The sequence below is a fragment of the Typopeltis vanoorti genome, chromosome 15, assembly GCF_054136105.1.
Source record: "Typopeltis vanoorti isolate ZY-2024b chromosome 15, IOZ_Tvanoo_1.0, whole genome shotgun sequence".
NCBI lineage: Eukaryota > Metazoa > Arthropoda > Arachnida > Uropygi > Thelyphonidae > Typopeltis > Typopeltis vanoorti.
In genome coordinates this window covers 34550906-34576000 of record NC_143563.1, presented here as the reverse complement: position 1 = coordinate 34576000, position 25095 = coordinate 34550906, and the positions used below count along the sequence as shown (strand labels likewise).

The 25095-nt window shown below is 35.8% G+C and overlaps 1 protein-coding gene across 2 annotated transcripts in view; it reads left to right on the top strand.

The window, feature by feature from the left end:
- Abi (tyrosine kinase Abl) overlaps positions 1 to 25095 on the top strand; it is a 147276-nt gene that overhangs the window by 94870 nt on the left and 27311 nt on the right. The window contains exon 5 of one of the 2 annotated variants that reach the window (XM_090404949.1): positions 19806 to 19850. The exons of the other annotated variant lie outside the window; for it this stretch is intronic. Within the exon in view, the coding sequence (XP_090261075.1) occupies positions 19806 to 19850 (45 nt within the window). The remainder of the gene's footprint in view (positions 1 to 19805; positions 19851 to 25095) is intronic. 2 annotated transcript variants of the gene reach the window in all.

Below are 25095 nucleotides of genomic sequence, written 5' to 3'. Positions count from 1 at the left end.
GATGCTACTGTTACATAGCAAGTAAATGGATTCTATTGGGCAGAATCAGTAGTTTCCAAATCGTGTCATTTCCCTTCTCAAGAATGCAGAAATTGCAAACTTCTTTTCTAATAAACATCTTTTATCATTCAATTTTTAAATTCTCATTACATTTGGCCATAGTGATGAATGTCTTTATTTTAAGAAAGGATAATAAATTTCCGTTATTATTTGTACCAAGCTGGAAATTAATCATGCCTTAAAACTCAGTTATGAAAGTGACCAAAGGTTATAACATTCGGCATAAAGTGCCTTTAGCATTGGTTAAGACATAATTTCTGAAGAGCCCATAGTATTAATCTTAAATGTGCTTTTGATTAAAATAACTATCAACTAGTAAATTGCAGTTAATGAAGAAAACTACCAAATATTTTGACTGGTGTTAGAACCTTAATTTAAGGAAATCCAAAAATCAATAGTATTAATTAAAAACAGACAATTATATGGACTCTTTGGAGATTGTTTTTGAAGAAGGGAGTTCAGCATCAGGAAAGCTTATGTTACGGTTTATGAAACCTCAGCTTTTGATTGCTTTTAAAATATTTTAAAGTTTTAAGGCACAAACATTTGTTTGCCTGTTTTAGTTATAGTATTTATCTTAAAATAAGATTTTTCTAATGCCAAGTTAAGACTTTTTTGGCTCTTTTCTTCATTAACTAAATGTTTTTAATTTGTGACATAGCCTCATTTTTTGTCAGTTTTCAGTTGGATACTAATGCTTGCCTACTACTGAAGTAGAAAAAGCTTCATGTAGGTACAGTTATGTAAATACTGCCATCATGAGTTAGCTAATTTTGAATAGTATAATAAATTTAATTTAATCCTTTATCCAAGTGTGAGCAAAAACAAAGTTTGTGCCTGAAAGTATCTTCAGGACTGGGGTAAGGTAGTACAACACTGGGAAACTCGTTGCAAAGGTGGGGCAAGCTAACATCACTCCTATCTCAGTATCTCCCATAATGCAAAATACATCTCCTTGCGGATATGTATAATGTTATGCATTAAGGGAAGGGCCACTACCTAGACTAGTTTCGACTTTTATTGAGGTCTCTTCAGTGGGAGCCAGGCCCAAGTGGAGATACCAGGCAGGAGCAAGGTCATCTCTACCTATAGGAGTTGCCAAACGGTGTGCCACCTTTTTATTAAATTACTCTGGATTTAGAGAAAGATGTTGAAAGTTTATTTTTCACTTGTTTAGACTATAATAAATTTAGTTTAATCCTTTATCCAAGTGTGTGCAAACAAAGTTTGCACCTGAAAGTATCTTCAGGAGTGGGGTAAGGTAGTACAACACCAGGCAACTCGTAAAGGTGGAGCAAGCTAACATCACTCCTATCTCAGTATCTCCCAAATGCAAAACACATCTCCTTGCAGATATGTATAATGTTATGCATTAAGGGAAGGGCCACTACCCAGACTAGTTTCGACCTTTATGTATAGGTGAAGCGGGCGCTAAAAATATGAAGATCTGGAAAGATCGCCCAACTCAGCGTTGTTCCACTCAGTGACAGGCTCACCCTATCACCGAGAAGAACTTCTCAGCATTGGCTCTACCCAGTGGCAGGCTCACCCCACCACCACGCAGAGCCATAATATCAGCGGTGGCCCCACTCAGAGACAGGCTAAAACCTACCTCCAAGCAGAGCCTCTCAAAGCCAGATCCACCCAGCACCGATTTCCATCCTCATTTGGGTCTCTTCAGTGGGAGCCAGGCCCAAGTGGAGACACCAGGCAGAAGCATTATCAAGATCATCTCTACCTATAGGAGTTGCCAAACGGTGTGCCACCTTTTTATTAAATTACTCTGGATTTAGAGAAAGATGTTGAAAGTTTATTTTTCACTTGGTTAGACTATAATAAATTTAGTTTAATCCTTTATCCAAGTGTGAGCAAACAAAGTTTACACCTGAAAGTATCTTCAGGACTCGGGTAAGGTAGCACAACACATGGTAGCTCCTTGCAAAGGTGGTGCAAGCTAACATCACTCCTGTCTCAGTATCTCCCATGATGCAAAACACATCTCCTTGCGGATATGTATAATGTTATGCATTTAGAGAAGGGCCACTACCCAGACTAGTTTCAACCTTTATTGAGGTCTCTTCAGTGGGAGCCAGGCCCAAGTGGAGATACCGGGCAGAAACATTAGCAAGGTGTTATATCTGTAATTCGTCGGCTGTGTTATTGTTATATCCTTACTTTCATATGATGTTATATCGTAAATCGTAAGTTCAATCCTATTATACATGAACGGTATAAAGCGCAGGCCAGAAGGGTGACGAGTGTAGTAAGAAAAGCAAAAAAGGATTACGAAAGAACATTGGCCATGCAGGCTAAAGAGAATCCTAAACAGTTTTTTAGATATGTAGCAAGTAAAAGGAAAAATGTACATGGCAGATTGATTTTAAAGAATGCCGATGGTAGGGAGGTAACTGAATCAGTTGAGATAGTTGAGTTACTGAGTGAGCACTTTGCAAAAGTATATCATCCAGGTGGTGACATTGCAGAAACGAATAAACCAGTAGATTATACGGGAATTGTGGTTAATGAAGTGGAGGTGAGTAGTCTATTGCATAACCTCAATGTTAATACATCTGTGGGATTGGATGGTATACCAGCTCGTGTTGTACGAGAAGCAGCTAAAGAATTGTCATTACCTTTGACCATTTTGTTTAATTTGAGTCTCGGGTCTGGGTTAGTCCCGAGCGGGTGGAAAGAGGGGAAAATAGTTCCACTGCATAAAGGTGGTTCCAAGACTGCTGTTGTAAATTACCGGCCGATTAGCATATCAGGAATCATTGTCAAGGTCTTAGAGAAGTTAGTCAAGAAAAGAATACAGGATTGGATAGATGAAAATGGGATATTGTATGGGGGACAACATGGTTTTGTGAAGGGTAGATCATGCCTCAGTAACTTGCTCACGTTTTATAACACAGTGACGGCTGAACTGGATAGGGGTAATGGGTTTACAGTGATACTACTGGACCTTGCCAAGGCCTTTGATAGGATACCACATGGAACCCTAATCAGTAAACTGGAGCAGATGGGTATAGATATAGGGTTGGTGAGATGGATAAGAGGGTGGTTGAAGGAGAGATATCAAAGAGTGGTTTATTCAGGAGTGGAGTCTAAAAGACGTCTTGTGACTAGTGGAGTGCCAGAGGGCTCTGTTCTTGGACCACTGCTTTTCAATTTGTTCATCAATGATATTGGAAAGGATCTGAGAGGAAGTGTTCACTTGTTTGCTGATGATGCAAAGTTGGGTAGAGCAATTGTGAGTGCACAGGATGTCAAAATTTTACAGGATGATTTGGATAGTTTGGAGGACTGGGCTAGGAAAAATGGATGTCAATTTAATGTGGCAAAGTGTAAGGTTATGCACTTTGGGGTGAAAAGAATAGCAGCAGTATATCGCATTGGTGGAACCGTACTCCAGGAAATTGATGAGGCCAGGGATTTGGGAGTGTTGGTGGATAGGGAGTTGAAGTTTAGGGGGCACATTGCAAAAGCAACTAAAACAGCTCACCAAATCACTTGACTTCTGAAAAATACTTTAACATGCAGAGACGAACAAGTTGTTGTTCCTCTGTATCGAGCCTTGATAAGACCCCATCTGGACTTCTGTGCCCAGCTATGGGCACCAGGGTTTCTTCGTGATGGGGAGGAAGTGGAGAGGGTCCAGAGACGAGTGACCAAGATGATAGCAGGTCTGTGGAATGAACCTTATGAGAATAGGTTGAAGATTTGTGGGTTGCAGAAATTGGACGTTAGGCGAAGGAGGGGTGATATGATTGAGACATTCAAATTACTGAAGGGTTTTTATAAGATTGATCCAGAAGATATTTTTGAAAATATGACTGGTGGTGGGAGGACTAGGGGCCATGCATGGAAGCTGGGCAAGAGCGTGGTTGACAAGGGTGTTAGAGCTAGGTTCTTTACTTGGAGAGTATTAAATGAGTGGAATAAGCTTCCAGAGTCTGTTGTGGGTGCTACGACCGTGAATGAGTTCAAGGCAAGGTATGATAGATACTGTGTGAATGTTGAATAGTTGTTCTTGACATGATGTTAGGGCCTCCCTCGATGAGTCTGTCGACTCCTTGGAGTTTCCCGGAACAATAATAATAATAACTTACTGTCTCTAGAATCTATCCTTTTGCTTACTCAATACTTTGTGCAATCAAAGTCCTACCGGCTACTCTATTGTTATGTCGCTATCTCTCTATATTATATCTTATTCTACCTCTATAATAACTCTCCTTCTAATCTAGTGTTGTGCTCTTAAAATACTAATTCAGATTTATTTCCTCTTCGGATATTAGCAAAATTTATATTTCGCTGCACCAGCCAATATCCTATAACAGAAGAGACTCTTGTTCAGGAAAATAATTCAAAATTTAAAAGGATACACGTAATAATTTATCTCACGCTAATGCTGTGCAGATTCAGTTAGCAGTTGTAGACCGAATCTCACTTAAACAATTATATCTAAATTCCTTCCCGCCAAAAAGGTTCAATTTCATAAGTGGTGGTTTGAATTCGTAATTAGGCATAACTCAGGTATAAGGTACAAAGCATGTTTATTGGTAAAACAAAACATTTTACAGTTATTTAAGTTTAAATATTAAATGGATCAAAATTCACTCTAAGTTAAGGGTTATATTAAATCACAATGAATCAGAGCAAATTAAATCCTTTCAATTATGAAAGGATTAGGTTTAAGCATAATACTACTACTATATAACTCCTTTCACAAATTACTCACGGAATACTTGTTGAACACTTTCATTAATACTCTATCAATGATTACCTTAATTCTAAATTTCATTTAAGCAAGTCTAGCCATTCACAAATCACTGCCTATTTAACAACTCTTCTTTGTTCCACAAGGGCTTAATTAATTCAGTCAAATTCTCACTAAAAGTTCTCTACTAGTGTCCTTTAGTTACAACACACACAAATTTCTTGTTCTTCTAAACCAATTTTAACATAGAACGAAAACTCTTACATTACCGGATCTTCTCAGATTTCATGCCGCCATCTCATGTAGGTCTGGATTACCTTACTGCATATTCTTCGGCTGTCTTTGCGCCTGGCGATGTACTACGCTTTTTCTTCTAATCGTTTCCGACTGGTGCGTGCTTTCTACCACTCCGCAGGAAACTTTCTCCAATGGGACATTCTGCTAAGGCTCGATTCCACATAGGCCATCATATCGCGATCAACTCCGCTTGAAAATCTTCAAGCATTCTCAAGAAAAGAACCTGCCGTCCGTCATTACCATAGCCGACCCACCGCTCTCTCACGAATCCTCCAACAAACTCCCACTAAAACTCGAATCCGGCACTCGAAGATCAAAAGGTCAAAAAGCCTCTTTAAACAGCATGCTTCGTCTTTTATTTGCCCTATTCGTGCGCCCTCTATTCAATGCGGTTTTCACCCACGAACCCCATCGTTATGCCCCTTGGGTGATCCTACATTCTCGCTAACCTGTCCGGTTACATTATTCTAGGTAGGCGCTCTGACGTCATATTTCCGCATAGGTATAGCCTCCATCGCTACGCTCAACTCGTACCGATTATATGTGATTATTCCGGATTACTATTATAAACTTTTCTCGGAATTTCGCAAAGTACTAGACAGCTTACTTGGGAATTACAAATAACCTATCAATAACTCTCACTATATCGCACACATGGACTATACATTATTACAAGACATAAAACAACACTTTATAATTATTAGCCGATGTGCAGATATCTCCTTAATAAGTAGTAGTTTGTCATGTTAAATCCTGAATAAAGAATTTACTTGTAAAGCTCTGCATTCAGGATCTAACAAAGGTCATCTCTACCTATAGGAGTTGCCAAATGGTGTGCCATCTTTTTATTAAATTACTCTGGATTTAGAGAACGATGTTGAAAGTTTATTTTTCACTTGTTTAGACTATAATAAATTTAGTTTAATCCTTTATCCAAGTGTGTGCAAACAAAGTTTGCACCTGAAAGTATCTTCAGGAGTGGGGTAAGGTAGTACAACACCAGGCAACTCATTGTAAAGGTGGAGCAAGCTAACATCACTCCTATCTCAGTATCTCCCAAATGCAAAACACATCTCCTTGCAGATATGTATAATGTTATGCATTAAGGGAAGGGCCACTACCCGGACTAGTTTCGACCTTTATTGATGTCTCTTATTAATTATACCAAGAGCCAAAGGCTTCAATTTGGCGACATGAACTTATTTAAGTTAAGGGATATTACATCCCATATTGTTTCTTAGCCGAATAAGAAACAGAGTTTCATGCCACATATAGAAACTATATAAAGTTCGGCGATTCCAAGCATAAGCAAATACCTTGATAGTGAACCTGACCCATTTGGTAGTGCAAACTGATGCAACTCGTAGTAAGGGTGGAGCAAGCTTCGATCACTATTCTTGGTATTTACCCATAATGTGAACTTAGCTCCTAGGAGCTGACTGCTAATTTTAGGAAGAGTTATATTCATTCTTAAAAAAAAAAAAATGAAAGTGAATTATTAAAAAACAAACCTTTCTGTCAGCATATGAATTTTTGGTAACTTTTATCCAAGATTTTTCAAATTTATGTAGTAGTCGGTGGGGGGTGGAGAAACTCAAGCACATGTAGATAGGAAATGAATTTCATCACCTTGTGTGAAACTAGCAGCGTGCTTATTGGTCCTGAAGTGGGTTGAAAAGTTCCATGAGTATTTAGGCTTAGTGCTGGTTTACACTCGTGATGCACTTTAATAGAATAATTACAGCACAAAGAGAAATAATTAAACAAGTTTAATTGTTTCAATATTTCGTCTCTGTCACAGAAACATTTTCCGGAACAGAATATTAAAATTATAATAACACACACAAAGAAACAATAAGTGGAAAAAGTGAAATTAAACTAAATGAAGACTAAAGTCTTGTATACAGTGCCCTTCATGGATACTTTTGGCTAGCCTCAGATGTTGGGAAGGAGACCCAAGAATAAAGTTTCCCAAATCTTGGGAAGTTTAATACAACCATATTTATTAAGATTAGGCTGCTTCTTTAAATCTGCCATTGATTCCAAAAAAGTCTTTAAAGTTTGTATATTTTGTGATGGAGTATGATAGTTTCCTTCCATCTGATTCTATGCAAGGTATCTAAGGCATAGTTTGCTAGACTTGACTGACCATAGTTGTATGGCAGGTGCATTTTTTGTGTTCTTCTCTTTGTGTGAGAGAAAAACTAGAAAAAAAATTCATAACCCACCTGCTGCACTTGATGTACTATAGGTTTACAACCTTTCTTGGATTGGAAGTTGCTTAAAAATATATATAGGTGCTCAGATTATGCTGTGTTTTATGATAACATAAGCAAATTCATGTGAAAATTATAACTATGAAAAGTAAAATTTGAAAGAATAGCAAGCTTCAGCATATTTTCATTTCTAGAAAGTTTTGTTTACAACAGTGAAATTGAATTTAGTAAAACAGACATTTAGGTATTCATTTTAATACCTAATGTTCATAGATGGTTTCATGTTCTTTGTCTTCCATTTATGTATTAGGCCAAATGGCATGTTACATTTGAGTAATTTGAAAAATGATATGAAACATTTAAGTTCACTGATATCATAAAGAAGGGGCATAGATTTTCTTTCCAGCAGTTCAGATTATTTCATCCCACAGTCAGGAACATATATGCTATATTGCTGGCTTATCTGTTCATAACACTGGTAAAAAAAAACTGTGTCACCAAAATTTTCAGTGTTATCAGCTGATGAAACTATGAACATTTATACAAAAAGCACTTTGCCACTGCTGTATTGGATTCTCTCTTCATGAGAATGTGAGCAACTTAGATTTAACAAGTGGCAGTAGGTGTCAATGACAAATGAGAACTAACAGACTTCAAAAATTTTTTTATCATAGGATGCTATATTGTTGGCTTATCCATTCATGACATTGTTAAAAAAAAATAAAAATAAATAAAAAAAAACTATTTTCAGTGTTATCAGCTGATGAAACCTTGAGCATGATACTTACATCAAAGGATGCAAGGAAGGATGGTATGCAAATTTTGGCTGTCTGATGTGGAAATGATTATGAATTTGTAGTGTCCTGTTAGCCTAAACCTACAGAGGTTTAGGTTAATAGGAGGACACTACGTAAAGAACTGTAGTCTCAGTTTATATGGAAGACAGTTGCATATAATGAAACATCAGCCATGAAAATCAACAGTGCTGATAACACTGGTATATACATTGTCTGGTTTGTAGGGTGCCAGAGATCCATAATATGGAGTGATTAATAGTATTATTTTAATTGTGATTAATAGTATTAATAATAGTATTGAAGCCGGCCTTGGCCTAGTGGTTAGCGTATCCACTCTCCAGCCAAAAGACTGCGGGTTCGAATCTCGCCGTGGGCATGGATGTTTGTGGTTGTCTGTGAAAAAATACTAGTGGTGGCGGTAGATGGCGTTGCAGTTCGTTGTAGTTGATTGAGTGGTGGAGACAGAGAGTTGTGAAGTAGGTGCGCTTCCTCGATGAGTCTTTGGACTCCCTGGAGGTGTCACGTAATAATAATAATAATTACACTCATTATTTCTAGCAAACAGGAAAGAGTGGATGTAGAGGGCACCTGGAGAACAACTTATGAATAAGTCCATCATCCCAGCTGCAGATATTGGGAACTATTTCTCCTGATATGGACTTGGACCTTTGGTTGTAGATGGAAGGATTAATGCTGATGGATATGCAACACTTCTGGAGTGGGGCAGTTTTGAACCGACCTGTCTTTCAACTTGACAATACACATCGTTGCTGCTTGTGCTATTGCAAAATGGTGTGGGCCAAAACAACACTTCCAACAACAGTACATAGACTGATCATGATTGGAAGAAAAGGCTTTAACTGTGAAATACACCATTGTTTCAAGACCCTTTCCATAATGCATAGTATTATACATGTCTGCAAGGATGTGTGCTTTGCATTATGGGATACTAAGGCAAGTGATGTGAAGTCATAAGCTCCTGTATATGAGTTGCTCCAGTCCTGAAAATACTTCAGATGCAAACTTTGTTTGCTTACACTTGGATAAAGGATTAAACCAAATATATAATTTCTTGGTATCTTTAATTTACACTGCTGTTTCAATATTTACATAGACTGGCGTTATTTAACATATTTATCTATATATTTTTCTTTTTTTGTTGTTTATGATTAGGCAAAAATGGGAAGGATACTAAGTTTTGTAGGTGTATAGGGTACTTGGTCATGTTAAGTTTCAAACTCTTGAGTTAGACTTATTGAGTGAAGATTTAAACTAAATTTTAGTAAAAAAAAAATACCAAATACAGTAACTTGCATAGTTCAAGATTTTTGATGTGGCAGATATCCAGAATTCCAAGTGAGGTCTTACTGGAATGGTGTCACTGCAGTATTACGTATTTGACATGTTCTCTCAGATGGAGAAATTACATTATAATGAAATTAAAAGCTGCCTTCTAGTTATTATTATTTTATTATTATTATTATTATTAGACACCTCCAGGGAGTCCAAAGACTCATCGAGGGAGAGTGTGCCAACAGCATCGAACAGTTGGGCCACCTTCCAACTACTAACCGCGCTCAAACTTTCTTAACTTTTTGTGAGCCATTAGTAGCAGAGGCTCTACCAATCGATCAACCTTTGTTATATTGAAAATTACTTGTGTCTATGTGCAGAAGAATGCTAAATGTATTGAACATGAAAAAAAAAAATCATTACCATGACTTATAGAAATGCTGTTGACAGAAATTTAAAAAAAAAACATTTTTTTCTAACTTTTACTGAATTATGTTGGTTGGTTCTCAGTCATGTAGGCTTTTTGATTACCCTCTTAAGACACTAACTTTTGTGACTCATAGCACAACAATTTTATGGGTTATATAGTATATAATAAAGCCTATAAAAAAAAAGAACCTGTCAACAGGTTTCTTGAAAAATTGAGGTTATACTCATTGGAGAAAACAGTATGGGGAAAGCTTGGCCAAAGAACAGAGGTATGTGGAATGAAGGAAGATGGGAAGTTTTTTCTTCGGTATGTTTTGAATTGTGAACTGACCAGTAGCTGCTCTAGCATTGCTTTTAATACTCCATCTAACTCTATTATTTCATCTTCCCCTTGACATTCAGGGAGCTATGGATCTGCTTGGAATGTATAGCTGACTGAAATGAACATTTAACAACTCAGCTCTTTCCAGAAGATGTGTCATTTTCCTGCTATTCTGCATTAACTAAGATATTTTTTCTGTGATCATTCTTCTTTTTACTTGTTACACAGTGATAAAAATCTCTTGAATTTCCTTTGTTCTATTTAGCTTTTTTTTTTTTTTTTCCTTTTCATAATCTGATTTGTTCTTCCTCCCAAGACCATCACCATTTTTGCAACATCAGATCCACAGCATTTCTCTCTCTCTCTCTCTCTCTCTCTATGCAATTCATAAAAGTGTTACTTATTCATATAATTAACATAGATAAATTGCATGAAATTATTCTCTTAACTCTGGAGATGCATCAGATACTTTCTTCAAACATCCTTTGAAGAAAGGATCCTTCAAACTTCTATCATGCAGTTTTTCATGTCAGACACAACTTCAAGATGTTTTCTCAATTTATTATAATCACTTGTTTTATTATTCATATGCTTAAGATGAAAAGCCACTATTTTTTTCCGGCGAAGTTAATTAAATTAAAGGGATAAAAATCCCTTATTATTTTATAGCCAGTATGAGAAACTCTAAGATCGAAAACTACGATCTAAGAATTTCATGCCGACGAACTATCGGCGAATCCAAGCGTAAGTGACCACCTGGTAATACCACATCAAGGCAACTCGAAGCAAAGGTGGAGCAAGCTCCCCTCACTATCCTTGATATTTTCTCATAATGTAAAAACACACAGCTCCTAGGAGATGTAATACTGCTTTACATTATGAGGAGAGGTAACTACCCAGACCGGTTTCAACCTTTTTTGAGGTCTCATCAGTGAGTAGCAGTTTTCGATCTTGGAGTTTCGCATACTGGCTGTAAAATAATAAGGGATTTTTATCCCATTAATTTAAATTTATATGCTTCTTAGTTAGAGCTGTCATGTATTTTCACCTTTCTAGTCACGCAACACTTGTTCGTGGCAGACGAGGGGTGACTTTCAGTGATGGTACTGGCCCTTTTTTGTCTTTTATCTGTTTCTGTTCTTGTTTCCTGTATTCTTTGCTCTCCTTCTGTTGTCTTTTCTACTTTCTTATATTCTGGATCACCATCACTGGAATCCATTACCCTGCTGCCACATTTGCCATGCAGTCAACCTGTGGACATTCAGAAAGGGGAGAAATCCTGATAGTCTTGCATTGTTTTAGAGTAAGTAATTAAATCGAGTAAGTCTTCTTCCCTATTTGTTTGGGCACATGGCCAAAGGTTTGGACTGGTGCCAGTATAGCATTGGGGATAGCTAATGTGTTCTATTTCTGAGCACAATCATTGCTGTCGGATAATGGACACTCATGTGGTGGGTGAGGAGCTCTGCAACTGAATTCTCCCTTCTTTTGAGAATGAGCTTTTCATCCTCTTGTTTATCAGGAATCTTTAACAAGCTCCAGCCAAGTACATAAACCATTGCAACATCGATAGATGGTAAAAAATATACAGAAAAAAATCAGCGACACCTACAAATATACTATCTTTATTCATTATACATTCATCAGGTAAATATCTGATCCATCCTTCTTTATCCAGAAGGTTTGCATGATCACCCAGAATTCATTAAAACATTTTGTTTAGGAGACATTCGGTTGAAACATCTTCCCAGAAATAATTTTAGCGACTCCTTTGTGCAACAGTTGGAAAAATACCAGTTATGGTGACTTCCTCTCCAAACAGAACTAAACTTTTAGAGAGGAATACTATCAGAATGGGACCTCCATGCTATTCCTAATGAGATTTGCTCTGAATTAAAATATCAGGGTGTGATGATAGCCATAAGAATCCTTACATTTAACATCCCGAAATCTCCAACAACATCCATGAAAGCAGGTCATCTCAGTTGCCCTGTTGGGATATCCTGTCAGAATATCCCAGCCCTTTGCACTCTTTTAAGTGTCTGAAATATACAGCAATCCCTCGATTAGTGCCCTAATGCATTCTTTAAAAAGGTGCATTAATCGAAAACGCACTAATCGAATATAATAACCTATGGGGAAAAGTATAATTCATTCTTCAAATTTCTTTTTTGAACCTTAATTTTTTTATAAAAGAATTAAGGTATGTCTTAGGGCCTAATTAAAGGAAAACCATGAAGCTGAAAGACAATAAAACATATTCAGAATATAAATTTTATTATTCTACTTCTTAACAAAGAATTGAGCTTACGTAGTTGACCGGCATTTTGTTTCTTTTTTTCATGCAACCGATGGTATGGCCTTGTTGCGTCTACTACTCTTCTGCAAATTTTACTGCTTCTCTCTTCATCAGGGTCAGCCTCTAAGCATTGCTGCTTAAAAACTTCAATTGTACGAAAAATATTTTCAAATTGTTTCTGTGAAATCGCTTTGGCTGACTATTAGTGATTAAATTTTCTTCTTATTCTGGATCTTCCCGCTGTGCATCTAAATTTAGCAGGTCAGAATCACTCAATTCTTCAGAATGAGATTTAATTAACTCTTGGACGTTATCATTGAAGTGGAGAAAGAAATGAAGGATGTACAAATTGGTTGCCAACACACGAAATCATGTGCTTTATAGATAAAATTTCACAACTGTTATACACGCAAATTAGTTGCTACTTTAAAAACTAGAATGATCATAAAAGGGAAGTTAATTTTCCAATGTGTAATAATAAACGACTCATCCCAGAAGATGGATTGATTACCCTATTATCAGAATGGATTCTCCTTTTTGTGACATGTGCAGAAGTGTCGAAGGGTCTCGAATCTGTGGGCGTACTACAGCAGACGACATAAATTTTGGCGGTAAAAATTTGGAACATAGTATACATAGTGTACATGGAAGTAGTGCAGTATGCCATTAAAAATAACTTTGTAAAATGCTTTAAATCGGTAACTAAATTATTTCATTCTGGTGAGTGATTTTTTTTAAATAGTTAGCCATAAAAATGTATAGATAGAAAATTTTTAAAATCTGTAACATTTATTTTTAAGATAGGTGTACTAATCGAATTTTAGAGGCGCATTAATCGAATTTGGGTATCGAACAAAAATGACACACTAATTGGGGGCGCATTAATCAAGGGATTACTGTAGTCATAATCAGTGCTTGTTGTGTCTCTACCCTGAAAATAAGGATTGCAAGAATAAAATATCCAAATGTGCTAACTGTGAGAGTATCATCCAGTCTTACTCCTAAGTGAACCAAAGAACCAAAAGTTGGAAGCATATAGAAAGATAAGGCTGAGTGGAATATACTATATCAGGAGGCAGAAAGGATGTACAACGCATATAGTGGAAACCCTCTACTAAGAAGGTTAAAAAAAAAAAAATCCAAGGAATATGAACATGCATGACTTCCGTCCACCTTCTCACAATTGCATCATCCCTGAATAGTATGATTTATTTGCAAATTCCAGAGAGCGAATCGAAAGGGGGGGAATGACTTCACTCCTGAAAACACTACAAATGATTACTCCATCAAACATGATAGCTAAAAAAAAAAAAAATGGAAAATATACCTCAGAGATTAAGAACTCACTTCAAGACCCACAAACAGAAGAATGAATGAATTTCCCCATAAAATGCTTAGCATCCTGGATGGAGTTGAATTTCATGATATCTTGCAATATTTTTCTGAGCATGAAGAAATTGTATTGGCCATATACAATTCCCCCAAAAAGGAAAAGATCAAAGCTGATAAAATACAAGAGTTCACAGTACTGGAGATCATTGGATCCACTGAAAATAAATAATGAAAGTATATCTGGGATGAAATTGTCATGGATTCTTCCAAATTTTGTAACATCAGAGCTCTCCTACAGAATCATAAGCTTGTGTGCTTCTGCCTGCAGGGACTTGAGATAAAGGGATGGACCTATCCATATAAGAGTTGCTATCACTGCAGGCAACCATACCTTCATTCCACCAAGTTCCTCTCAACACTAAAATAGAAACAGTTGCCATCTATCTGTCAGTAGAATCTATTTTTATTATATGCTGCATCCATTTGCCATTAGTGCAGAGATATATCTTAGGATGACCTTATTTTGTGGTTGCTTCCCCCTCATACTTATAATGAGGGATTTAAATGGCAACAATACATTGTGAGATAGTGCACACATACTGACATTAGAGGGAGAGTTGTAGAGCATATTCTCAACAACAGTACTTTGTTACTCTTAAATGCAGGAACAACATTTCTTTTTTTTCCCATATGCCTAACTGAACATTAACTGCCATCGACTTAGCTATTACTTTCTCTCTTCCCGCTGTTTAAGTGGGAAGAGAGAAGGTGAATAGATAATCATGTGATACACTCAATGAGTGTATCAAATATATTGGTAGATTAGTTTTCTTGTGTGAGACCACCTCTCTGCTTATTAGTCTGAAATGGATTATAAAGATCAGTGTTTGTTCTCCATAGCAGGATTTCTAGATTATCTAACCATTAGACCAGCTACAGTGCTAATACTAATTTACTATGAGTTATTATTAAGAGAGATTTCCCAGCTGTCATACCTGATCTTGAATTTATTCACACTACCTGCACTCAATACCTCCAATGGCAATCCATTCCAACTACTCACCATGCTATGAGAGAGAGAAAAACTAGCTCTCACACCCTTCTTGACAGCATCCATTCTCAACTTCCATAGACTCCTTTTTGTCCTTTCCCCACCCTCCATATCCTGTATGACCCTTTCAGAAGTTTGACACTTACAATCATAATCCCCTCTTTATCCTGTTTGCTAATGGCTGTAGCCCACAAATTCTCAATTTTTCTTCATAATCTGGCTTCCCCAATCCTCATATCATTTTTAACACACTTCTTTGCACTCTCCACTGTATCAGAATCACCACGGAAACCAGGAGACCAGACCTGTGCACAATAGTCCAAGTGAGGTCTTATCAAGATTGTGTATAAAGGCAAAATGACTTCCTTATCTTTACATGTCAAAGTTTTAGCATTGTAATTATCCTCTGAGTTGTATTTGTAACCTTTGGTACATTGTCCATGAACTTCAACTCCTGTTTACTAAAACTCTAAGATTCTTGCCGGAACAGCATCTTCTTGTATGACTTTACATTTACTAACATTGAACTAATAGCCATTTTCATATGCCCACAATTCCAGCCTATTCAAATCATTCTGCAAGTACTGCATATTAGCCACATTCCTAATTACCCTATCTATCTATGCATTATTAACAAATTGCTGTATGTCTCTCAAATCCTTCTCAATGTCATTAATGTATAGATTGAATAACAATAATAGACCAAGGAGTGATCCTTGTAATAACTGGTATTTTTTATTTTTTTTATTTAATTAATCTTTGTACTCGTTATGGGCAGTACTACCCTTACATCTCGTCCAGACTTCATATAGGCCTTCCATTCCAACCTTTCCTACAGCCTTTACAAGTGTTTGAACCTATGCCTGTTCTAGTTATCATTGTAATCATTCTCTGGTGGTAATGGCATGCCACCAGTATGCCCTGTAGATCCCTCAAGGAAAGAACTTTTATATCATTCTGCATAAGCCCAAGCTGTTTTAAGTCTTTATAACTATCTGCGCTCCATATGCCATATAAAGAGATGGTGGCACTGGTAAACCTCAGGGTTGCCCCATGCTCCTCCCGTATCTTACTAACTAGATCTTGGTTATTCTTATAATAGTTTATATTATTATTATGCTATAGGCTAGTGGCTGCCCTGTTCCCACTACCTGGGCATCAACTACCCAAACATCACCATCTCTTTTAATCACTAAGTCTGGCTTATGCAAACCCGCAGAGGTCGTATAATGCGGTTCCACCATGGTCTCCCAACCTTTGTTCTTAAAGTGGTTGGTCAGAATGGAGACCACAGTGTCATGCCTCTGCATGCGGACCCCATGGGTGCAGAAGCAACACTGGGCTATATGAGACAATGTCTCAATGTAGTGGCAGCTAGCCCTACAGTTTGAGTCGTCACTACCCCATCAAGCTGTGTGGGCTCGAGTGGGTAGGGCATTGATCCTCGTCCTGATAAGGTCAATATACTCGAACCCAGGGAGGAGTCTGGTGCCATCCCTTACCCAATCATGTTGTTGGGGAGGCACCAGATATTACTCTTTTAAAGGAGCACAATCTACAGAAGAGTGCAGCAGAGATGCCCATCTCTTGTGTTCTGCAGGTGCTGACTCAATTAAGGTACCTTGATAATGGGACCAGTCTTTAGCCCGCCTAAAGTCTTCTTGTATTAATGGGCTATAGAATGCCTCTCTGTAGAGGAAGAAGATAGTTATAATTTTGCGATTCTGGACAGCCGCAGGCATGGGATCTCCCATCTAAGTGATGGAACCCCGAGCCTGCTGTCCTTCACCCTCGCGTGGAAATTTGCAGTAGGGGTGTCAGGCGGCAGTCGGAGCTCACCAAACAAATATCATATAAAAGACCATTCATTTGTCTGCTTCTTTCATCAGCTGAGAATGCAGATCTTCGAATTGAAGGGGGTGCAATACCAGCCAAAGTATACAGGTCTTTTAGTGGTGTTGGTTTCAGGCATCCTGTAATTAAGCGGCAGCTTTCATTCAATGCTGGATCAAGTTTTTCAGCATGGCATGATCTGGACCATACTGGGTAGTCTTGTGTGGGAATAGTTGAACATTTTAGGTGTGTGGCCTTTGGCTCTTCCTTGCTTCAATCTTTCTTACCCATCATATATAATATTTATGACAAAGTAAAAAAACAAACTAATTAATTATTACTTCCATTATTTAGATAAATAGGTATCATCGGGGAATGAATATAGTTGTGTACAGATAGATGTACATAGGGTAGGGAAAACAGAATCAAGTAAGGAGAAGTGAAGCTTACAATCCTAAAGGAAGCTACCTAGTAGGATTGAAGGATAAGTCTCCCAAATGTAATGGCTTCATGCAGCCAGTTTTGTTGGGATAAATTGGTGTCTGCACTAAAGTATTACCAAACCTCTATCGAGAGATTTTTTTTTTTTATTTTCAGACTTACATTCCAAGAATATCCAACCAAACCCACTAGGTGTGGGAATAGTTGAACATTTTAGGTGTGTGGCCTTTGGCTCTTCCTTGCTTCAATCTTTCTTACCCATCATGGTACCCATGTACATATATCTATATACCATTCCCCTGATGATGTTATCTTAACTTACTGTGACCTGTGGCATAACTATAACACAATAAAATTACGCAATAACCATAATAAACTTTAATGAAAGTACAGATATTTCATACTGAAAATAATAATGATCATCAATGTGTGGAAACAATAAGCAAATCAAAGAACATCAGTACAACAAACTATTTTTTGAACTGTCTGGAAGATGCATTGTTCTCATCAATTCATCCCCATCCCAGTACGCAATGACATTTTTGTTATTTGGCTCATTCTGAAAATGAACTTACCACTTTCCTATATTGGATCAACAACCTTCACCAATGCATTCAATTCACCATGGAAAAAGAAAATGTAGGTAATTGACCATTCTTGGGCATCCTTACTTGCACAGCCTCCAGTACTTCATTAACCAATGTTTGTCAGAAACCTATCTTTACTGGCAGATACATTCATCAAAAGCCTGCTCATCACATCTCCCAAAAAATTGGCATTATCGAGTCATTAATTAATAGAGCACGTAGTGTTTGCTTCTCTCCTTCAATCTTACAACGAGAACTTCTCACTATCGAAACTTTAATGGAATTAAATGGTTACAACCCTCATCAAATCCAACTGATAATTGACTCCTACATTCCATCACCTAAGGATTCTTTGTCAGACTGCAGAGTTCGAATCCCTTATTTCTGGTATCTCTGAACCAGTTGGTAGATTTTGAAAAAATATCACTTTAATCCCACATATTTTCTTATCAACAAAATTTCTCATCTGTTACCATCTACAAATGACAAACTGTTGCCTCTATCTTTAGCTGGTGTTTACTAGATCCCTTGTGAATGCAATTTGACATATTTTGGTCAGATAGGTTGTTGTGTGGAAAAAAGAATTAATGAACATCAGTACTACATTGAATATGCAAAATCTCAAAAGTCTGGTCTGACACAGCATAGTATTGACACTAAATACAATATCCTGCGTGATGAAGTTAGTGTTCTCCATAGAAGCAGATTTAAATATGAACGCCTTTTCAAAGAAAGTTGTGTGAAGTTTTTTTCATATTTACAACTTAGACCTCAATCATTCCAATTCAGACCTAATTCGAATCGGAATGATTTTCTCTCTCTCTCTCTCTTCTCACTCAAAAGTTTGGGAGATTCTCATTGTGTGTAAACAAAAAAATGATTTTAATATTATTTAGAAATATTAATTTCTAGCTTGCGGTAACTGTTTTTAATTGGTAAACAATTGTTGTGCGTATACCTTGTATTCCTGTTCTTTGATTTGCTTTACTTGTTTCCACAGCTTGATGTGCTGTTATTTTCAGTACAAAATGGTTGTACTGGAAATAATTTCCTAAAATAATTTTTTTATTTTAATTAATTTAATTTTTTTTAGGAAATAGTGACAATGCATATGATATAATCATATGCATTCTCAACTTACTGAACCCAACTTTTCATCATCTTCTTTCATTCCATGTTCTGTGACTTCCATTTTTCTTCTTCTCCTTAAATGTTTATCCATACACGGCACTGTTGTTTTTAACAAACAAAAAATCTGCTCCTGAAAAGACCAGCATATTATTATAGTTAGAAAAAAGCTATTCAGAAATAGTCATGAATTCTTTAAAACCATTTCTTATTTTTGTAGAGATATTAAAATATCTTTAAGGTGTTTTAATTTTTGATTTTTGGAGTCTTAATTTCTCATACAAGTTGAAAGTGATTTTGCTGAAGGCTCTGCAAAAGTGCAGTGGAATCTGTGTGTTCTTTTAAAACCACATAGTCACTTTATCCAAAATAATCTGATATGAAAACAGTTATGGTGTGTTCAGTTTTGTAAAAATATTTTGGGATCTGTGGGCAGTGGGAGGAGAATTATGACTTTCTTTGTTTTGAACTGGCATGCCATATATGTAATCTTAATAGCTATTGAAGATTGAGTAGGAGTAATTTTAGGATATAAGAAATTGTCTTATTAAAAGAATCTTAATATATATGTTAAAAATAAAGAAGTTAGAACTAGAATTATTGAGAATGTTTTTGCATTAATTGCTTAGAGTAACTGACAAAAAAAAAAAAAAGTGCAAAAATGGATGGTATGAAGAACTTGAAAAAATGTTTTTATCAAATTATGCAAACTTTTCATAATTTGATTAAACAAGTGAATTATTGATAATTGAAACCCATCTATACAATTTGCTGTTGCATCATATAATGTGTGTGTGTATGGAGAATACGTGGTTATGTGCACATACACAAGAAAGAAAGAAAAAAAAAATCTATGGTTCTTATCCAGAGAAGGATACAACTGTATATGTATGTATAATATTTGAATCCATGTAGAGCTAGTTTCTTTTTCTCTCTTTCTTTTTTTTTTTTTAATATTATTGGAAAAGTAGATCTGTTTTTGTATTGTTATGTTTCCTTTTAGAACCTCCTACTCTTGTAACAAGGGAATTTAGCCATTCTGGTAATGGTAAGTATTTATAAAACATTTTTAATTAAAACTTCAAATTATCAGTATTAATACAAAAAGGTTACTCATTCGGCTCTTCAAAATATAGTCACCTGCACACACATTGCAATTAAAATGCAGTTTGATGGATTTAACTTGTATGTCGGTTAATAGATATCTTTAATATTTTTGGAAATGAACATATGTATATATGAATTAAGAGTAACTGGGCAGGAAGGAAGGAAGAAAGAGAGAAACCTTATTTGCTAAATACCAGCTGTTCTTAAATCTTTTGAGATTATGGAACCATATATATATATATATATGTTGTTGTTTTTTTCAGAACCCCCATGAAAATTTTCATCAAAAATTATCAGACAGGAATTATGATAATAAACTATTACATGCCAAATATTTTAATCAAGAAAGTAACATAACTGTTCTAGAAATAAGTCAGTTTAATAAGTAGTATATTACCATTCACAGAAGGCTTTTTTTTTAGCAATCACATTCAGTACAAGTTATAAATGTTTGTATGCTATGTGAATCCCTACAAGCTTGCTTTTACAGAATACAGTTTAAGAAACACTACTCAAGAAAATATTACAACTTCAAGGACATATTCAGGGCTGTTTGTAGTTGTGAATCTCTCTCTCTCATCAGATAGATGTAAACACACTTAGGCTTCAAAAGAAATACAAATCTTTCTTGAATTCATTTAACATGTTGGTCTAGATTTACTGAACAAGCTGTTGGAAATGGTCACAAAATACAATGGCAAATACAATTCTCCATAAATATAAGTTTAAATTGGAAAATGTTTTGAAGCTATAGTAAACGTTCCCAATTTAAAACTGAGTCAGCTTTCTTATGGCAGTGAAACTGAGATTGACATGGTTAACTATGCTATGGCTTACCTGTCATGTCTGTATGCTAACCTTCTGTTTGGTCTTTATTTTATTTAACAAAACATATTTTCTTCTTTTTACAGTGTTGTCCATGTTATAATGATGTCGATAACATTGACAAAACTATTATAGTTTACCAGTGCATTAAATAAATGTGTTGGCCTTTTATATCTGATTATTTCCAGAATCCTTAAAGATAGAAAAAACTTTCTTCAAATAACCCCTGTACATTTATTGCATAAGTATACCTAATGTTGAGTTTAAGTTAATCTAAATAATGTATATATGAATGTGGTTTCAAAGCCTTGGAAAGATCTTAGTTCTAATCCCATGTAAGTTGCAAAGAACCTTTATCAAGATTTTTCAAAGGTAAGTTAGCCAGTGTCATATGGAGGTGGAGGGTTTCCCTCCTGGAAACCCAAGTTTTTTTGTCCTTCAAAATAGGCAAAATGAACCCACATGTCTACAAATATAGAATGCTATTGGACAAGGAAGACAACAGGAAACCTTGTTCTATAATAATTCCATAGCAAAGTAGTATTGCTATGCTGCCAACCACTAGGTTGAGGTAAAACAGACACACACGTAGCATATTTGTCATATCTTATATAAAAAATTTTTTAAAATGTCATTTATTAGATTAATGGTTAAATATGAGACATCATCTAGTGCAAAATAAGTATGCAGTAAAATTCTCTAGCATTTATTTGCTCCCATCAAATTAGGTGTGAAGTTAAGAATTTTATATGATTTATGTGTTAAGCCTCTTTTCCATGAGCCATTCGACAAGATCACTTAACTTAACTTAACTATTTATTCTTAGTGTAGATTACTCATTCGTTTACTTTAATTTACTATAGGAATTACAAATAAACTGAACGTGAGAATAAAACTGATTGTAATAGTCTCATTACTAACTTCTTATCTTTTTTTATTTATTTTTATTTTTTATTTTGCTCTGGGGTTCTAAGCTATCTGTTTTGGATGCCACCAATATGAAAATTTCTTTTTTTAGAAAGACATAATTTAAAAGTCAACATTTTACCCTATGATTTAAGAATCAAACCTATTTTACTGAACTTTCTTATCATTAGAATAATCTAATAAGGAGGATGTTTGAAAAGTATCATTTATTAAATGATAAATTAAGACCTTATTAAAATTATGGTATTAATTGATCAAGATATGTTTAAGCCTGTTGCACATTAATACTGGCACTTTAGACTAAAAATTAGATTATACAGAAATCCTAATCTAGAGACTGAACATTGTTGCTTTAGGCATCCAATAAGCACAGTAGTGATCTTGCACTGTGATGAAACTCATCTACCTAATTAAAACCATAAAGAAATTAGGAATGATAATTGAATTTTAAAATCTGAAAGGAGAAAGAGAAAATAAAACTGTTTTCATCTGTTCCATGTCAGGTCTTTAAAAGGATGGATTGTCCATACTGACTGTATTATGAAGTTGGCTTATTCATCCATATATCTGTGCATATTATATTATCCCATCTAACCTATAGAAGATCAATATGTTTCAAGAGAAAAGTAATCTTAATATTTTTTGTCGTTTCCATTTTTGTTTTACTTTTTCCATTCCACAGTCATTTTCCATAGATTCATTTTGATTACCTTTCTCTGTTGGCCTAAAAGTAGATTAATGTTCTCCTTATCAGGTGACTAGTCCAGTGGTTGAGCTGCTACTTTAAGGCTTCTGAACTAGCCTTCTTCCAAATTTAAGCCCATAGAAAGAATAGGATATGCTGAAGGGGAAAGAGTAGATTATAGAGGGGACATAGATATAGGCCAGAAATGGAAAGACCCCCCACAGCCCTCGAGTACTCTAATGGCATAAGAGTCATAAAATACAAAAAGTTGGCTGATAAGGCCTTATAGGAAAGATTAAAGTGAATGGATCTTCCTCAAAGTAGAGGATAGATCCAGCTAAGGGACTATGGGAGTGCCACTTCCCTTAAATCAAGATAATTGCCTCTTATGGCCCTGTTGATCCACCAGTCCTTATTCAATATATTCGGACCGCTCCACCATGTGGTGGGCTCCCCTATCCACCACCAAGGGGGTGTGCCATCTGGAGGTTACAGGTTTCCCCCGAAATCCCTTAAGAGGATGTCGTCTTAAGAGATTCAAGGATAACTTCTAAGGCCAAAACAGGCCACTCTAGGCCTTAAAACCTTGACAAGTATGATGGTGATGTTTTTTTTTTTTTTTTTTTTTTTTTTGTTATTGTTTTTATTTATTTTTTTTTTATTTTTAAGAGGTGGATGTTATAGTGTTTGGGAAATTTTAGTTTTGCCACAATTGTACCCATATCTGGTGTGTTTCAGTAAGTAATGACCAATTTTTTCTATAAAATTATCTAAATGTTGCTTTATGTTGCTATTATAATGATACAATATACAGATGACATTCTAATAAAGAATATGTTAAAAAATGTTTTTGTGACTGTTTCTTTTTCAAGAAAATATGTATGTTAAACAATGAAAAATTACACATTTATTTTTAAAAAAAAAGTGAAAAATTTAACAAAAAAAATTTAAGTGCAAAATGTCTTTTTTTTTTTTTGAAAACCTCCTTAAAAAATGAAATATAATTAACACAAACACAATTATTGGCTACATTTAAGAAAACCTTTGCAAAAGTTCAATGAAGTGAAGTTTTGTATTCAGATCTGTAAACTTTTCTGGTTCATTTGTTTTTGTATGGAACAGATCATTACATCACTTTTTGTTTTTTGTGAGGATATAGCAAATCAACACTACTTCAGAAAATTATATTGAATTGCTGAAGCTTGCAATTTTAAGAATAAAAATTGTTCAAATGTTTTGAAATCCTAAAACATACATATCCGTTTGTACTCTCTGAATGCTATCCGCAATAAAGATTAAAGAGAAATGTGCACTCAAATTTTGAGTATTTATGGATTGTTTATAAATCTGTTTTTGTTTCCAATTAGAGAGAAAGAACAAATCTTCAGTTGTTGTTGTTTTTTTAATTGGTTTCATGTGACATTACAGTATACCTTGTTATATCACATGAAACCAATTAAAAAAACAACAACAGCTGAAGATTTGTTCTTTCTCTCTAATTGGAAACAAAAACAGATTTATAAACAATACATAAATACTCAACATTTGAATGCACATTTCTGTTTAATATTTATTTTATGGTATGACTTTGGATTTCAGTTAAAGTATATACTTGTTGCTAATAGATGATATGAAATAGCACTAATTTCAACTAGTGTGTGTTTGGTAAGGGGTGGGGGAAGAATCCCTTGCTTCAGCAAATCATGATTGAGGCATTCTGACAGTGATATTGTTTTAACATATTCCAAAAGAAAAAAACCACAGTAAACAGCATCATTTAAGTGAACATTTACTATACTACGTACTGCTTTTTTTTTCTTTTCTTTTTTTTTTTTTTTTTTTGATGAGAGAGAGAGAGAGATTGAATTTCTGTATTGTTCATTAGCTTTTGCACACACACACACGCACAGATGGTCCCTGACTTATGTAAATTTAGACTTTTGCAAAATATCCTGAAAGGTATGAAAATAGTTATAAAAATTTACTTACCACAATGTACATTACTCAAACCCCAGCTAACAGCAGTTCCTCCATGTGAGAAAACTGTTCATGGGGGAAGGGACGTCTCATTGTTGGCACTGGCCCTTTTCATTCTTATTCTTTTCTATGCTTTTCTTCCTGTATTCTTTGTTCTACTTCTCCTGAGTCTTTATTACTCTTCTGTCTTCCAGACCACCATCACTGGGATGCATGCAAACATGGCAGCGCATGCAGTGCAACCCATAGACATCCGGAAAGGATGATCCTGGTAGTCCCAGACTACTTGGCCTCTGCCTCAGCAGGACAGATAGTCCTGCATGTCCTGGCTATGATCAGCCAGCTAGTTGGCTTTCCTGCAAGAGTTAAGGGTGCTGTAGTGGTCTTTTTCTTCCCCATGGTTTGGGGAAAGGGTCCAAGGCTTTCTGTGGTGTCCATATATCATCCAGAGCAGCCCTGGTGTTCCACTCTGAGTGCAGTCACTGCTTGCTGGAGAGTGGGCATCTGCATGTGGCTCCATGGTGGGTAGGTAGCTTTGACACTGAAATAAAATCCTCCTGAGAACGAATGTGTCTTCATCCTCTTGTTTATCAGCAGTCCTCATCACCTAGCCATGTCACGAAACCATATCTGAAAATCAGAATAAAAAATAGAAAGCATCAGAATTGCAATCGGTACACCATTTTCCTTGATAATACATTCCAGTTAGGGAATGTCCTCTTGGCAAAATGTCTTCTTCTTCTTCTTCTATAGCTTCTGGTATTTGAGATCA